The following is a 17,891-nucleotide window of genomic DNA, read 5'->3' on the forward strand; positions in this document are numbered from 1 at the left end:
AGTCGCCTGGCAAAGTTGCACGATTTTCAGGTTGTGGCAATGTGAACCGAACCTAAAGTGGCCTTTAGTTTGTCAGTCTGTTTACTGTTTTTTTTTTTTTTTTGTTTTTTTTTTTAAATTCAATTCATTTTGATATTAAACCTTTTAACTCTGAGTTTTTATAAACGGGATGAAAAAAAAAATAGACATGCAAAAGTGCAAGGTGAAATAAAATGAAAAGCAATTATCGTCAGTCCTTACTGATGGCCTCTTTTTGTTGGGAGAACAAGGGAAAAGGAGCTTACAGACCACCTACTCAGTAATGATTCACAAAATAAAGGAACTGAAAAGAGCAGCATCCTTGCTTCTCTCAATACCAAAGACAATCCCTTTTTATAGGGGCTGCTGGTAAAACAAGTTAGATGAAAAATGTGTGTGTGAAACTGAGACAACTTTTCCCCTCTGTCTTTGCTCGCCCCACAGTTTCACCAGTGGAACTTTCTTCACTGCTTGCTTTGTCTATACCAGGCCCTCCAACTCTTTTAAAACTCTTGAGACTGTAACCGAAGACTTATAGGTTTTCTCTCTCCCCATATTAGTATTTTACCCTTAAGGTAAGGATTTTACATAAAATGCCCTTAGAAAAGACTAGTTGCTTTTTTTTTTTTTTTTTCTTCGAAGCGTTCCTCCAAAGTTTTGTCTATTAGGGGATGTGAGGGCGAACAAGGTCAAATGTTATATTTACAGTCCCTCTTGTGGATGAATGCAGTACTGTCATCAGTGTCTTGAAGAGCGAGCTGCTAACCCCTGATGTGCTGTGAAAAATCAACAAGGCATTCTCTTCATGTCAGTTCTATAACCTCTGCACCTCTCAGACATTGGGCTTATTAAAAGCTGCAGTCTTGTTCACAGTACTCTGTGTTGCTTTGCACTGTAGCGTGTATGCCCCTATAAAAGCTGATGTGGACTTTTATTTATTTTGCAGGTTATGGTACTGGCCCTTATGACGGTGGAGCTGTTTGGGATGATGGGTCTTATTGGCATTAAGCTAAGTGCAGTGCCTGTGGTGATCCTCGTAGCCTCAGTGGGCATTGGTGTAGAATTCACTGTACATGTGGCCTTGGTAAGTGCTGCTTCTGCTTTCTTAATATTGTAGTTTTTTTTTTCTTTTTTTTTTATCCATTTCCTCCTTTTTTGTTTAGTTTTCTGTAACTTCCATTGGGAATATTTTTATTATAGTTCTGTGCTCTGTATACACTGTTTATACTAGTTGCTATGATTTTATATGGCATGATCTTTGTTTGCCGAATGAACTTGTAAATATTTTATCTGCGCTGTTTTGTCTGCTTAGTCAGAGATAAACTAGATTCCTAGGATGACATTGTGATTTTAGCATATCATATGGAGTACATCGTTTTAAATAAGAGATCAGTTTTAACAAATACAAGATATAATTCCATTCACACCTGGGCGTTTTTGAGTGTTTTTCAGCTCCAAAAACGCTCAAAAAAAACGTTCCAAAACACCCAACAAGTAAAACCCCATTCATTTAAATGGTCCCTGTTCACATCTGAGCGTTTTGCAAAACGCCTGTAGCTGAAAAATGTACACGAGCTTCTTTTTGGGCTGATTACCAGCGTTTTTGATGTCAATGCCTGCCTCCAAAAACGCCTGCAAATCACGGTAAAACGCTACGCTCAAGTGTGAATGCAGCCAAAGGCATTGGTTTCACATATAGAAATACTTTGTTTTTTCCATTCACTCTTTTACGACTCCAAAGTTTGCGCCGACGGAGTGCAAATTTGCGCAACTTTGGATAGGTGTAACTTAGATGTGACTTGTTTTTCCCTCTGGAAAGTCAGACCCACTGTTGCATGTAACACATTCAGGTACAACGTTCATGCAACTTTTGAGGGTTAACATTGAAGTCTATGGCCATCAAGTTGCATGAAATTCAGACCAAAGTGAACTACTTTGAAGTTGCTACGACTTGAAGTAGCACATATTTGAATGGTTATCATTGGAAAACATGGGGTACGACTTGTCATGCGACTTTGATGTCCAAAGTCATAGCACTGGTGTGAATGGGATGTCATTTTCCTCATGACTGCATTTGTCAAGCGGTACAACTTACAAAGCTTTCAAACACCTCAATTTAAATCAATGGTAGCACGCCACAAACGCCTCCTAAGCACTCCTAAAGCGTTTGGTGCATGTTTGCAGAGTGCTATATTTTTCCTTTCCTCCTGTCACCAAAAAAACAGGCTTTTAGAGCGCTTCAGAAAATTGTCTGCAAAATGTGTCTGAAAGGTGAAAAGCTGTTGCAAAGACTTTATTATTTTCAGAGAAAAAAAAAACATGTTATACTTGCCTGCTCTGAGCAATATTTTTGCACAGAGCCCTGAACCCCCTTTTCTGGGGTCCCCCACCGATGACCTGGACTCCTTTTCTCCAAGAGCCCCCATAGCGAGCTGCTTGCTATGAGGGCGCTCGTGCAGGCTTGATCCTAAGCCAGGCTGTATGCATACATAGGGACACACAGCATGACTCATCCCCCACCCCTACTCCCTCCTCGCAGGATTCGACTGACAGCAGGAGTTAATGGCTCCCACTGCTGCCGAATCTCCTGTAAAAAGTGATCAAGATCGGGCTCAGGTAAGTGTGTGAGGGGAGGCTGGTAGGCGGGGTGGAAGCAGCTGTTGAAAGGTTTTTTATCTTAATGCAGAGAATGCAATAAGGTAAAATCCTTTTTGCCTTTGTAACCACTTTAACACATGATCCATGCAGTGTATTGCCGGCTATTAAGTCACTATAAAAAGAAAAGTTCTTATTGTTGACTGTTCTGTATCATGACAGCCAGGCAACTAGCATTTGGAAAAGAACAGCCTCCGCCCTTCAGGTGACAGGCAAAGGTGGTCCTGTCTTAAAGCCTTAACGCCACCCTTTGAACCATTTTGGATGTTGTTAAAGTATATTAAAGTATAACCTGATGCAAATCGGACCCCGCACCCCTTCACCTTTAACAAAAAAAAAAAAGAACTTAGCCATTAAAGTGTGTGGGTATCTTTAGTATACATTTCACTAACTATTCTGTTCAGGATTTGCTTTCTGTAGCATCCATGTTAATATCTTTTATCTGCACATCTGCAGGCTTTTCTCACAGCCATTGGTGATAAGAACCGGAGGGCAGTTTTGGCTTTGGAACACATGTTTGCACCGGTGCTGGATGGAGCCGTCTCAACTCTCCTGGGGGTCCTTATGTTAGCTGGCTCTGAGTTTGACTTTATTGTCAGGTAATGTGCACAATTATTCTTTATAGAAAACACAAAGTAATTACAAGGACCGATAAAATGTAGCAATTTCATAAATGTCCATATATTTTAAAATGTTTTTCTACCTCCATAAATGTGCACAAAAAACACCGCTCTGTGGGCCGAGCTGCAGAGCCATCAGTCACTTTTAGTAGGTGGCATTAAGTGCTCAGGGTTTCTGCAGGGAATTAAGAGGGAGGCTGTTTTCTTGTGGATTTCATTAAGAATGTAAGTTTGTCAGCTCTGAGGAGGTTTTCTTTGGAAGGAATTTGATAAGTGCAGTGAAATTGATCCCTCTCCATTACAAACAACCTGTGGAGCTCTGTAAAATGACTAATCTTAGATGTATCAGTGCTTCATTGTGATCAGCTGCCGTGGCAAAAAGAGGCCCAGGAGTAAATCTGAGGGGAGGATGGGTTTGTTCAATTCTTACTGTTTACAGACATGTGACCAAACCTGCATTTATTGTTTATTATTTATTTATTTCAGGTACTTGTATAGCGCTGTCAATTTACGCAGCGCTTTACATTTACATTGCACATTCACATTAGTCCCTGCCCTCAAGGAGCTTACAATCTAAGGTCCCTAACTCACATTCATACATAGTAGGGCCAATTTTATACAGGATCCAATTAATTGTTACCCAAAAAAGTCAATAACCTAAGAAAGTTGTATAGTAAGATTTCTGTGTGCATGGACCTATATGCCAACACAGAGGCCACTACTTTAGGAGGGGAACACATAAATAAGCCATTTTTTTTTTTGGGTAAATGTAAAACCAGAATTAAAGGACAGGTGCACGTTTAACTTCCACTACCCTGCCCCCCCACCAGGCCCAACTGCTTAAAGCGGTTGTAAACCCGTACATATATCCAGTGAAAGTGTACATTCCCTCCAGCATTGATCCCGTTTCTTTTTGCTGGAGGCTGCCATTTTTCTGAAGCCCAGAGCCCCAGCAATAAATCAAAAAGTGGAACTAAACCCATTGATTTTAAGAGTTTCAAAAAACCTTTACATTCCTGGAATGCTGGGATTGCTGTCACATTTTCTTGTTTCCTCAACCAAAAAAATGTCTGGTGTCAACTGATCACATGGGCAGTTGCAGCTCAAACAGAAGCAGCTTCCTTGATTTTAAAGGATAGGAAGGTTTGATTTATTTTTAAGGCTGTCAGCTGATCGGCCTCTACAATCTTGGCAGTGCCTTAAAAGTTAGCAACTGTGCGGAGCAGGGTGAGACAGTGTATTTCTAGATTTTTCTACAGTATAGACACTTCTTTTTAATGTTTTACATAGTTATACCTGTAAAAGGAGCCAGACTAAAGTCATCTAGCAGGACTTAATTTTCTGCTAAAGTTCCACTTTTACATAAATGCTGATGTGGGGGGCTTTACCTCCCACAGCTGCTTACCTGTTTAACCTTTACCTGTATATTTTTAAATGCTTACTGCTCTTTGATATAGAGTTAGAGGTGTCATCCTAATAAGCCCTATGCTATAGTTATTAACTCAGCACAGTCCCTGAATCTTAACGTAGCCAGCAAAATATGCTCATGTGAAATCTTTTTTTTTTTTTTTTTTTTTGGGACTGATGTGAAGTGATCACGGGTTATTTATTTTTTTGTTCCAGGGGAATACCAGAGTTCCAAATCTTTTGGGAGGGCAGAAAGATTAGCTAAACAGTGTTCTTCAGTAAAATGGAGGAAAAGTGCAAACACTGTATACATAGAGTGCACAGAAATATAATCGCATTGTTTATGCTAGTGCTAGATGGATGACATGCAAATGTTTCTGGGGTCTATTGTTGATCCAAATCCCAGTTTTAAGTTTTTACTTGGTTTGCGTTTGAATAGGACATTGGCTTGCTGATTGTGCTAATGGAGTTCAGATTTCCCAAGATGTTTACAGATTCAGGTTATTTGTATGTTCGGATTTCATCCAAAAAAGATAGTGGAAAACAAGGGCTGTATTTGTGCCAAGACTTGGTTAACCCCTTTTGTTAAATTTTGAAGGGACATCTGACCTGTTGAAAAAAAGGGACTCTATTGCAGGCCTCTCTATTCTTTTCATTCTCACGAACCAGACACAGATTTTACCAAGTTTCTCACTCCCATGTTTTATTGCATAAGAAAGCAGATAATTAACATGCTCAAGTGCTACACTGAGAGTGCCCAAATGACATTAATTTTTAGAATATTTCCGAATAATCCTTGTATATTTCTGAATAATCCCTGACCATAAGCCTCAGCGGTGGGAAACAACATGCACTTGTGCACTTCCCTCCTCTTTCCCCATTACTTTGGCCTTTATGTTTGAATTGGCTGACTCAAAACAAGAGTATTCAGAGATGCTAAATTGATCAACAAAAGATTAGCCTGCAATGCAGCTCAGCCATTGTGGAGCCTTTTACTACGTACAATGCTGAGGCATACCATAGAATGGAAAGCATTTTCTTGGACAAAAAGCTGGTTCCCTGTTCAAAACGGTTTGCAATTTAAGCTATGTGGTAAAACTGAAACTCACTGAATTCTAAGAGGAGTATAGTCATTAAATAACAGAAGAGGGGGAAAAGGAGAAAAACTTTTACCTGACAAACTGGAGGTTTAATTGGAGATTGTTATAGTAAGTTTCACAAAAAGTTCACATTGGATTAGCAGCAGTAGAAGTGGCCCTCTCTTTTTTTAGTAAAGACTATTTTTGTGGAAATTATCCTTTTTTTTTCCATTATTTATCATTTTCTGGGTTCTGGCTAATAGGCAGAATGGGGCTGGCCGCGTGCGTGCGTGCGTACACTCCTTTCTATTCCTCGCTATCCATAATTTTCAGTCACATGTTGCATTTTCTTATATACAAGTAATCTTTCAAGCCTCTGTCTTCCTAACCATATAACCATTTTCTTTTCTCCAAACTAACACTGAATTGTGGAATACAGTATCTGAGGTAAATTCAAATACGTGTTACTAAAACAGACTGTTTGTCTTGCTGTGTCATTGTTTGGGCCTTTTATAAATGCATGTTTTATACAGTTCTAATCAGAGGTCATTTTAATTATATGAAATATACAAAGTATTTTATACTAATTGTATTTGATATACATAAACTGAGGAAGATACTGAATTGGCTGTTCTCTACCTTGCAGATACTTCTTTGCTGTCCTAGCAATATTAACCCTCCTTGGAGTTCTGAATGGATTGGTGCTGCTCCCAGTTCTCCTCTCGTTTTTCGGACCTTACCCTGAGGTAAGAACTTCCCTATTCACATTCTAAGCCCAGTGCAGTTTTTGTGCTCAGGGTTTAATTGACATTCCCTTGCCACGCTTTAAGTGGAAAATTTGGTTCTGTAGTGCTTGCCTCTTTCTGAAAGTGACAGTTGCCTGATTGTATCTGGTTTCTGTACTTCCAATTTACCGAGGGCTCGTTCACCCAATGCGCAGAGACGTTCATTTTCCTGCACAGGCTCAAAGAAAACAAATATGCTCTATGTGCCCTGTTCACATCACAACACTGGTATCGGTTGCAGATTTTTTTCTGCGCAGGAATCTCCAAAGTGTGTACAGTTTTTTTTCTGAGTGGAGCTCCAAGAAAGATGTAGCCTTCAACTCCAGAATCCCATGAAAATCTTAGCTACATAAAGGTCAAGATTAAAAACTGCTGACGCGTTTCGTCATACAGCCTTGTTCACAGCATATTCACAAATGGAATGACAGAATATTTTTACTACATACCTTGTATGAGGGAAAAGCAGTGTCAATAAAACAATTATTCAATAAAATAAAAAAAAGATAACCGAAAAAAGCGGCACTGGATGTTGGCTTATACTATGAAAACCTTAAGCATATCAAAAAGACACAATGCATAACAATAGGCTTGTGCAAGCTGGCATCTAGATTGATGATGTGCCCTACAACAAAAAGAAAGCATTCCATTAATAGAAACAAGGGTGAAGCAGCAGATATAAAACATCCAGTACAATCCAATACTTTATATTATTTAATTTTATTTTAGAACTAAATCCAAATCCCACCTGGAATTCATACCTGCAGGGGTTCTATTACCAAGAGTAAATATCCACCAGACCTCTCTCTCGAGCAGTCTGTGGTGGAGATCACCCCCCCGGGGAAGCTTATTAAACCTTCCCACACCCCTAAATACAAAAGATTCCATATATCCAGCATGCACATATTTAAAGTGTTTTGATACATTAGAAAGATTCCTGTCATTGAAATAAGCTGCACCATTATAGTGTTCGCTCTTCCTGACCCTAAGTTTTCTGAGTGAGGAAAAAATAAATAAAAGCGGACGTGACCACAGGGCACATAAGACACGCATGAAACTTTTTGGAAAAAAAAAAGACACGCATGAATACTAATGTCAACATGCATAAATAAAAACTGATGTGAAATCTGCATGGCTTTTCCATCATGTGTGGACGAGGCCTTCGCCAAAACCGGCATGAAACCAATGACAGTCAGACGAAAGTGAGAATTCCTTGCCTATTTTATTAGCTCTTGTTCAGCAACTCAAAAGTTCTGTAGTCAAACCATCAGTCCACAACTGCAGCCTACGTACTGAATGTTTAAATATTGTAGCCCAAATAATTAACATGAACAGTAATGATAAGTCAATATATTTAGGTGAGGTATTTCAATAACTGTAATATTTGTTTAAAAAAACAGGTCACCCCCATTGATGGAAGAGATCGGCTACCTACACCTTGCTTAGTTCCTCCACCAAGTATTGTGAAGTTTCCAGTGTTCACACGACAAGCCCACACAGGATCCGATTCTTCAGATTCTGAGTCAGGTTCTCAGACAACGGTATCTGGCATCAGTGAGGAGCTTCGTCAGTATGAGGCTCAACAGTCTGCTGGAGTACCACCTCATCAAGTTATGGTGGAGGCCACAAGAAACCCAGTCTTCCCTAGGAGTTCTGTGAGTATTAGTTTGGAATTTGCGTAATATATGAGGTCACCTTCATGCTTTTATCTCAGTGCTGCTGTTAATTTTAAGACCAGGGCATTAATATCAACCACAATATGCCAAGACCGTAAACCAGTGCACTGGAGGGAAAGCGAGAAGGAAGGCGTGTTGTAGACGTAGGAGATGAAGCTCTTGTCCTTTTTAGTAATATGCGTTTTCTTTATTTTCATAGGTTGTTCAACCAGATACCAGACAGAGCCAGTCAAGTCAGAGGATACAAGCTAATCAAGACCCCAGACCTCCGCAACAGTGGCGACCTAGTAGGAATCAGAGGTTAGAACCAAGGGATGGTTTGTGTCCACCTCCATACCGACCTCGCAAAGACGCTTTTGAATCTTCTGCTGAGAAGCAAAGTGGGACTAATACCAGAGAACGCTCAGGGCAAAGACCCCACTTACAGAACAGGAAACCTGCCTTTGCTCCAGCAGGTGCTTCAGTGCCTTCATACTGCCAGCCTATTACTACTGTGACTGCTTCTGCTTCAGTTACTGTAGCAGTTCATCCTTCTTTGTGTAGCCACAGTGCTCGTGGTAACTACCCGTTCTACAGTGGGTATCATGAAGATGAACATGGACCTTTCCAGGACCCTCATGTGCCTTCTAATGTACGATATGAAAAAAGGGACTCAAAAGTAGAAGTGATAGAACTGCAAGATTTTGAATGTGAAGAAAGAACACAAGGACATTTTTCAAAATAAGGTAAATTGACATCTTTGTTTAATGTCACTATGTCTGTGAAACACCTGATTTACCATACTGGTGTTTTAGTGGAAACCGTTCTATTAATGTGGTCCATAAACTAAAAATTTTGGAAAAGATCAGGCAAACTAATGCAGATCATATCTCATGTATGTGTGGCCAATACATTTTTTGGATAGAATAGGTTAGATGTCATTTTATCTTTTGGCATTTGTGTCCCATTGGAGACATTTCCATTCATTGCCTGTCTTGGAGAAACAAAAGAGTAAAATTTATAAAGTCAGGGGGGGAATTTCCCCTTTTACAATGTTTTCGAAGGAATAAGTCTTCCCATTGGAAGATTTACACCTCATGTCTCGGTTTAGTTTAGATCTTTGAAAAAATGTCATAGAATAAAGGGGACATGGTGCGATTAAATTTGGCACAGAAATATTTTAGCGACATACTGTTTAGTCAAACTCAAGGAGAAAGAGCAGTAGATGCTTTTCATCTATCTAGGTTCATATAAAGAAATCTCATCGATGCCGTTCACCTAGAGCCTTATTATCTTGACTGACTGTAGACCATCTTTTTTTATTACAGCACTATTAAATGAAAACAATATTCCTAAGATAGCTGGTAATAGTTATTCACATTCAACTGGACTTGTTATGTAAAGTTTTTAATGGCTGGTTCACACCAGATGTGGTGGGTTTGCGTTGGGCGGCTGTTCCAGCGTAGTCCCACCATATGAACGAGGAAAAATGCCTTGTCTCCTGTATGCCTTGTTCACACCATTGCGCTGCAGTGCAGGCACGATGTGCTTAAGAAAGTACTGCATGCAAGTACAGGTCAAGTTGAATGTAACTAAGTACTACTAGAGATAGTAGATAACATGACCTGGATAAATGAGATCCTTCACAGAAATATTTATAGGAGTGTCCAATCCTGACTTTGTCTGTGCCAGTGCTGGATCTAGGCAGACAGAAGTTTTCATGAGTTGAAGTAACGCAGCATATGATCAGTGTCATAAATAGCGATTGGCTAAAACTAGAGCTTTAATTAGAGCAAGCATTTGTAAGCGCTCTATCTCTGAAGTCCTGATTCACGCTGGTGCGATGCTGGAAACTCTGTGATTCATTGCAGGTTCCTGCATCGCACCAGAATCACACAGTGGTTTCAACCAGATTGGTTTGCAGATCGCAGTGCAACCTGTGAAATGGTACATGAATTGGATCCGATTCCAGTGCGAACGAAAATAAATGGCTCCTATTTTAGCCATACAGTTTGTATCGTTAAAATTGCATCACACAGACATCGCATGTGATCTGCACAGTAATGCGATGTGAATCACATGCAATGTCTGGCATTGCACTAGTGTGAACCAGCACTAAATGGTCATTGGCACTCTGTATGTGTTTTACTTCTCTGTCTACATTCTTTGTTCTTCCATACCTAAAAAAAAAATAACACACTGCAGTTCTATTTCTGCCAGTGACCTCATTTTATGTTGTAGTAAATAGAGAGTAAAGGAAAAACATGCCAAATCAGAGCCTATTGCCGGCAACGTCACTGTCCGAATTGGTGCAACCCTGACTTTGCAGTCGAACCAATTCCCAAAAGTAGTTTTTGCACTACTTTTGGCGACTTCAGAGCGATTTTAATAGACATCTGTGCATGAATCCGTACAGATGTTTGTCAAATCGCCCACAAAGTCGCACTGACATGCGAGTTTGAAATCGTGCGCGTTCAACTGAATGATTTGAAACCCGCCCTTAGTGTGAACCGGTGCCGTTGCTGGTAATAGGTTCTGATTTGACATGCGATTCGACATTACAAATCGCATGCCAAGTCGGCACAATGTCAACACTGCTTCATGTTCCACAAGTGATACCAGAAACAGATTGCAAAATGCAGTGTGCTTGCCAAATATATGGCTCAAATTGCATCGCACAGACCTCAAATGTGATGTGCACAGGAATGCGGAGCATTTTTGGTGCAAATCACATGTGGTGTTCAGTGTGCACCAGTGTGAACCCAGGCTATGTTTCATGAACGACACCTCAAAACAGAACCCAGACTTAAAAAAAAAAAAAGCAGTGGCATAAAAAAACGTCAAACGCCAGTTTGGCATCTATCAGCGTTTATTGACGTCAGAGCGTTTTCACAGATGAAAAACGCCACTCAAAACCTACAAATTTTTTTTTTTTTTTTACAGCCAGAAACTGCCTCTGCCAAAAACTGCTGATAACAGCCTGTAGGTACATGGACACATAGGATAACATGCTGGGGAGTTTACTGGCTGCAGAAAAAAACATCTGACGCCAAAAACAGCCGCTGTAAAAATGTCCCGTGTGCATGAGGCCTAAAACAGAACTTCACCCAAAAGGGGAAGTTCCACTTGCTTGCAACCCCCCCTCTCCACTTGCCACTTTTTTTTGGAGGTGGGGGGGGGGGTCAGGTACCTGGTTTTGACAGGTACCCGCTCCCACTTTTGGGGCAGATTGCCACAGCGATGTATGAGCAGCTCTTAAGCGCAAAATCGTGTACCTGTACGTGATTATCCTTGTTGGCTCTGGGGCAAACACAGGGAACACAGCCACGCTCCCGCTGTAATTGGACACAGCAGGAGCCAGTCAGCGGGTCTGGTGGCCACAATAGCTGTCAGGACCTGCCAATAAGTTCATAGGAGAGACAGAACGGCGGTCTGCCTATGTAAACAAGGCCACCGTTTTGCCACAGAGGGAGAGAGAGATCTTGTGTTCCTGCTAATCAGGAACACAGATGTAGAAACATGCAAAAATCCGAAATATTGCTGCACTCCTTGCGATTTTAATGCTTCAATAAAGTTACCATCACAGGTATTACAGAAACATAAAAGGTAACTCGTTTTGCGCTTCTGTAAGTATGTCAGTACTTACTGTTTTGAGTAAGCACTGATTTTAGCACGAAATACATTAACTTTATGTTCCTGTCCTACCTGTGATTTGATTTTAATGCTTCAATAAAGTTACTAAGGAGTGCAGCAATATTCCGGATTTTTGCACGTCTCAATGTCAGACGAGCTGTGCAGCACCCTGGGTTCCTGTTCACAATGTGTGAGTCGGTCGCTCACCTAGAGCGGCATTTCTTTGGCTTTACAGACCAGGAACACAAATGTCTTTCTTCCAGTCAGTCCATCCCCCACACCGTTAGAAAGCACTCCCAGGGAACACAGTTAAACCTTTGATTGCTCCTGATTTTAACGCCTTCCCTGCCAGTGTCATACAGTGACAGTGCAAATTTTTATTTATTTTATTTTTTTTTATTTTTAGCACTGGTCCCCAAAAAGTGTCAATTAGTGTCAGATTTGTCTGCCGCAATGTCGCAGTCCTGCAAAAATTCCCTGATCACCGCCATTACTAGTAAAAAGTCCCTAAATCTATCCCGTAGTTTGTAGATGCGATAACTTTTATGCAAACCAATCAATATATGCTTTTTGGGGGGGTGGGGGTGGGGTTACCAAAAATATGTAGCAGAATACAAATTGGTCTAAATCGATGAAGAAATTTGATTTTTTTTACATTTATTTTTTAATTGTTTTATAGCAGAAAGTAAAAACATTTTTTTCAAAATTGTCGGTCATTTTTTTTTGTGTATAGTGCAAAAAAAATAAACATTGCAGAGATGATCAAATACCATCAAAAGAAAGCTCTTCTTTTGGGGAAAAAAAGTTTATTTGGGTAAAGTGTCTATTTGTGATTACCGCACAGGTATGAAAAGGTGTTCAATGCAGCCCATCCATCCCACTGATGTCAATTTTGATGCAGCAGCTGCACGGACACAGATGTTGCCCCCTATGACATCTTTGTGATGCACAGCCATGCACCCGCATCAGCACAGATGTCATATAGGGAGCAGCATCTGTGTCCGTGCAGCTGCTGCATCAAAATTGACATCAGTGATCCGGATGGGCTGCATGGGACTTGATGGAACACCTCTTCATAGCTGTGCAGGTAATCGCAGTCCTCCATAGGTGTACGCTTTATTGCGCCCTGTGTGAACAAGACCTTAGTGAAAAAACATGTATTTTCCTTTAGTCTTTATTCCTGTTTTTATATTGGACTGAAGGGTTGGGTGTACATAGCCTCAAGCTGGCCATTGACATTGCAATCTTATTGTACAATTGCCTTTAGATCTACCGACAACTCTGTGGTATCAGGGTCTACTTGACAAGATCTAAAATCTATGGCTTGCTAAGGTAGGTCCTTATGCCTCGTACACACGCAACGATTATCGGCCAACCGATCGGCCAACTTTTGTCCAGAGTTGTGTTTTGTTGGTTGGAATGTGCCTAGACTGCACACGAATTTTCTCGGCCAACAAAAATCTACTTCAGAAGTGATGTCATGTGCTGGTTTACTTTCCGTGTGTTTTTTCTTCTCTAAACACGCCCAGTCTTGCTCATCAGATTTTTGTCTGCCGAAATCTGTACTGACTGACGGAAAATCGGCCTTTGTGCTGACGGCCAACAAAAATTTTATAGCCTGCACACCAGATTTTTTTCGGCCGAAAAGTCGGAATCGGTTGTCTGAAGCATCATACTAACAAGACGAAAATCGGCCGATCTAACGTTGGCCGAAAATTCACGGCCAATCATCGACGCGTGTGTACGGGGCTTTAGGCTACATGGTTGTTGGAAGATCAATAGTAGATTTTACAATTGTATTGTAACATGTATGGCCAACAAATAGAAACTTTTCATTATCCAGCTGTCCTATTCAAGTTCAGGAATGATTATATTTGCTTTGCTGAAATGTTAATGTGTTGCTTTTGCTTTTTATATACAGTTTATGAAGAGACTGACTTTTTTTTTTTTTCTTTCTATTTCCCAGGGTCCACACATTCTGAATCATCGATGGCCAAAGATGGGACAAAATTTCCAGACTGGTTAATGAAAGCTGCTGGAGGTTTTATAAAATGGACATGCTGCATTGACAACAGTTCATTGTTACTGTAATCTATTGTACAAATGTGTTAAATATTGTTAAAAAAAATATTTAAAAGGTGTATAAATATGTAATATACAGAAAATTGTGTAAAGTTAGTATAACGGTGGAGTTTTCTGACTCCTTTTAACAGATGGGGCAAAGCAGATTTGCCCTCTCTACTTTAATGTACAAGATCTGTGTCACATTTTAATTAATCTAGATATACGATTCAGCATTATTTGTTTTCTGCTGCTTAAGTATTGTATAATGGACTTGTATAATTTTTCTATGCAAATATTGCTTATATATTAGGTGTTTTTATATGTGTAAAAGGTTTGTGTTTTGATGTTTAATGTTCATATCACAACCCTGTGGTAGTATGTTACTGATCATTTCAAACACGCTATGCGTGAGTATTTCTATTCTTTCAGACAGACAGATATGAAGAATTTGTCTTAGCTGATGATGTTCCTTGCCTGTCCTTGTGTGCACCTGTCTCATGTGATAACTTACTGTACAGTCTGTCCCACTGTGCATAGTCTTGGTGTGCTTATGTACAACCTACAAAGTCTCCTCTCCATCATGAGCACTTACTAAAAGACTTACATCCTCATTGGCAAAAGAAGTAAGCTCAGTCCTCTGCTTCTGTCCCTTTTATGAGGTAGGGACTGGCAAGATTTGGCATTCTCACTGCTGTTTAAATTGCAAGCTCTTGTGCTAAGCCATTTGCATTAATCAGCCATCACCTCCATTTACACTCTGAATTCAGTAAGTGGTGTGCCAAACATTGCCTCTCCCATCTTGTATGTGAAAGCACTTCAAGCAACGAAAAGGGGAGAACTTTGTTTTACTCATTTTTCTATGGCTTATGTTACCCACTCTTCATGTTGGTGCTAATATTCTGTTTTGTTGTTGTGTTTCTTGTCTCTAAACATAATGTAAAAGGTTTCCCTATCTACCTCCCTTCCTCTTTTACATACATAGATATGTTTGCTCAGAGTTTACCTTTTATGCTATTAATTTAATTCAAATATTAAGATTTATTTTCTTTTTTTTTTTATACTTGGATATACTGTATTATTTCTTCCTGTCCCATTGTGGGGTTGCAGTGCATTACATTGCATGCTGCTTTGTCATAGACGTTTTATTTGAGATACTTAAATCATTAAGGCACTTAAAAAAAAAAAAAAAAGGAAAGGAAAAAAAAAAAAAAAAGAGATTTTAAATAACCTGAAATATGTAGCTGCCTTATCTTATCATTATAAGCTATTGTTACATAAGCACACTGAGACCTTCATAAATATTTCTGTGTTCAGATCAATGCAGATTGCAACTGCCAATGACAGTACAAACATTGCCCTGTGTGCTTGCAGTGTAATAACCACATAATACTAATGTGTACGTGTTTCAAGCTCAACCATATGACACAACCTGAAAAACTACCTTCACCCCACTAATCGGCATACATAGCACAGTGATGCTCAAACTTCCTGTGGTTTCTTTCATTCATCTAACATCAAAGCTGGTATTCTTTTTAGGTGATCAAATGCTCCATTCTGTCTTCATAAGATTATGATCAAGTTCCAGTCTAGGGGAGAACATTCCAATACTGAAAACTGGGATACTTTTAAGCCCCCCTACCACTCCCTATTTGACAAAACCCAGCATCAATTCTATTAAGCTTCACTGTTGTGTTTTTTTTTTTTTTGCTATTACCAACATTCAGATTTTTTTACAAGAACAGGGGTTGATTTACTAAAGGAATAGAGCATGTTCACTTTTCATATAGGAATTTAATTTTGCTTGGTGAATCATTTTACATAGACTGCCCAATCATGTGCAAAAACTTCTTTTTTTTTTTTTTTTTCTTTTTTAAAGTGGATTTTTGTCTGCAAATGATTGAAGTCAGCAGAGCCTCGTCTCGTTCACTAAGCTAAGGAAAATGTCCGGTGTAAAATGGAAATTCCCTTTGCTAAGTTAACAGCCTATATTCCTTTAGTAAATGAATTCCCTATAGTGTATGATGTAGATTTTATTGCATACCTAGGGGTAAAATGGCCATTGTTTCATTGTGCTACATGAGTTGTTTTCTTGCAGCAGGTCCATCCCCTTTTAAAGATCCGATTATGGAAAAGCTTTGAGAATGTTGGCATTCTGGGGCTCATAAAATAGGCTAGAGTTATTCCAATTTCACTATCCTGTGAAGGAGGACATATCCCATGTCTTCTGATTTTCTAGATGGGAAAGAAATGCTGCAAGAAGTAAGACGCCACAAAATACGCTGTCCTTTCAGATTAGAAGATGTGTATGAAGCGGGCATTTTCACTTAGTCCCGGTTCACACTTGTGCGATGCGGGAAGGCTGCGAATTTGCAGCCTGTTCCCGCATCACAAATGCACATCTGGCAGTTCACACTGCCCTATGCGATACGCAGGGGGTGTCAATTAAATGTTAACGACACCCCCAGTTTGATCGCATATCGCAGTGCGATCTGACAGTTCGCACAGGATCGGATCACACAAGTGTGAACCACTGTGCGATCCGCTCCTGATGCGGCTGAAAAAAAGGGTCATGTGCGTCTTTGGTGCGGATACAGTGCGAATTCAGCCATGCAAAGTGTATGGCTGAATTCGCATCCGCACATCCGACTGCATGTAATGAAGGAGCAGAGCGCTCCGAATTACATGCGATCAGCACACCCGCAGTAGTGTGAACCGGCCCTTATTATTCTATGTACCCATATTACACAGTCTGGGCTGATTTACTAAGGGAGTTGAGAACCTTTGCACAATAAATTCTGTGAATACTCCATTATCTAATCATGTTTAGATAAAATAAGGAAGCAGGAATTTGTTTTTCACCTCATTTAGTATTTGAAGTGAATGCTCTGTGTAAATATTCTCAACTCTTTTAGTAAATCAACATCTTTGTCTTCAACAAGTCATTTTTACACCTAGAATTAGACTTCACATCAAGGTAAAGAACTTAAAGTGGTTGTAAACACGTACATATAACTAGTGAAGTGACTGGCCTCAGGTGATACACAGAGATGAAACAAACCAACCTACATAAGTGGTACATGTTTATCTGCAGTCCTCTCTACAGCTGTTCAGTGCTGAGTTTTTTAAAGCTTGTTAGAATTTGAAAAAAAAAAAGGGGGGGGGGGGGGGAGCTGATACACTTGGTAGAGATCAGTGAGGAGAGCTCTGAGAACTTATTGGAGGGGAATGGGCACACAGGAACAGAGCTGAGGTTGTCAATCGCAAGCTATGTGCTGGGGATCACTCCCCCGTCTTTTTCTTGGTGTCAGGAAAACTTGCCAGAAATGATTCATGCTGATGGCAGAGGAATGCAGCAGCAGACAGAAATTACACTTAGTGCTTTGAATTAGGACCAGTACATTTGGGAATATGCTATTCATATTTTATGTCTGAGGTTTACAACCACCTTTAGGTAGAACTCTATAGGGCTAAATACACATGTGGACTGTTTTACCTGCCCAAATTTTTGGATTTCCATAGTCGTTGCCACACTGTATAGTCTTGCTGATGACCCCGCTATTCACTACTGCATCTTTGCAGATTCCAGTGTCCCCTGCCTGCTTATTGGCCTAAGAGGAGGCTTCTCACTCTGCTGAGGTCCACCCTTTGCTCTCCTCCTGCAGCTTAAACCATCTGAAAACCTGTCAGATTAAAGCCGCATTTTGTACAACTGCCTCACCATGTTTAACTTCCCCATTTCTTGATTTCTGCTGCACAGGTGGCAGGGCAAAACGTATAAAGCTAGATACCCGGCAGCTACAAAGGAGCAGTGTTTTAGAATGCATTCATTTTAACCACTTTAGGACCGGAGGATTTTCCTGCTTTACGTCCAGGCCACTTTCTGCAACTTGGCACTGTGCGACTTTAACTGACAATTGCGCAGTCATGCAACGCTGTACCCAAACTAAATTTACGTCCTTTTTTTCCCACAAACAGAGC

General features: G+C 40.1%; 1 protein-coding gene across 1 annotated transcript in view; it reads left to right on the top strand.

Moving 5' to 3' along the window:
- Positions 1-14,621, top strand: part of PTCH1 (patched 1) — a 113,801-nt gene extending 99,180 nt beyond the window's left edge. The window contains exons 19-24 of the mRNA XM_082270532.1: positions 965-1,102; positions 3,130-3,272; positions 6,426-6,525; positions 7,962-8,216; positions 8,437-8,962; positions 13,816-14,621. Coding sequence (XP_082126658.1) covers positions 965-1,102; positions 3,130-3,272; positions 6,426-6,525; positions 7,962-8,216; positions 8,437-8,961 — 1,161 coding nt within the window. The 3' untranslated portion in view covers position 8,962; positions 13,816-14,621. The remainder of the gene's footprint in view (positions 1-964; positions 1,103-3,129; positions 3,273-6,425; positions 6,526-7,961; positions 8,217-8,436; positions 8,963-13,815) is intronic.
- The last annotated feature ends 3,270 nt before the right edge of the window (positions 14,622-17,891 follow it).

The sequence above is a fragment of the Pelophylax lessonae genome (genome assembly GCF_965119305.1).
Source record: "Pelophylax lessonae genome assembly, chromosome: 1".
Taxonomy (NCBI): domain Eukaryota; kingdom Metazoa; phylum Chordata; class Amphibia; order Anura; family Ranidae; genus Pelophylax; species Pelophylax lessonae.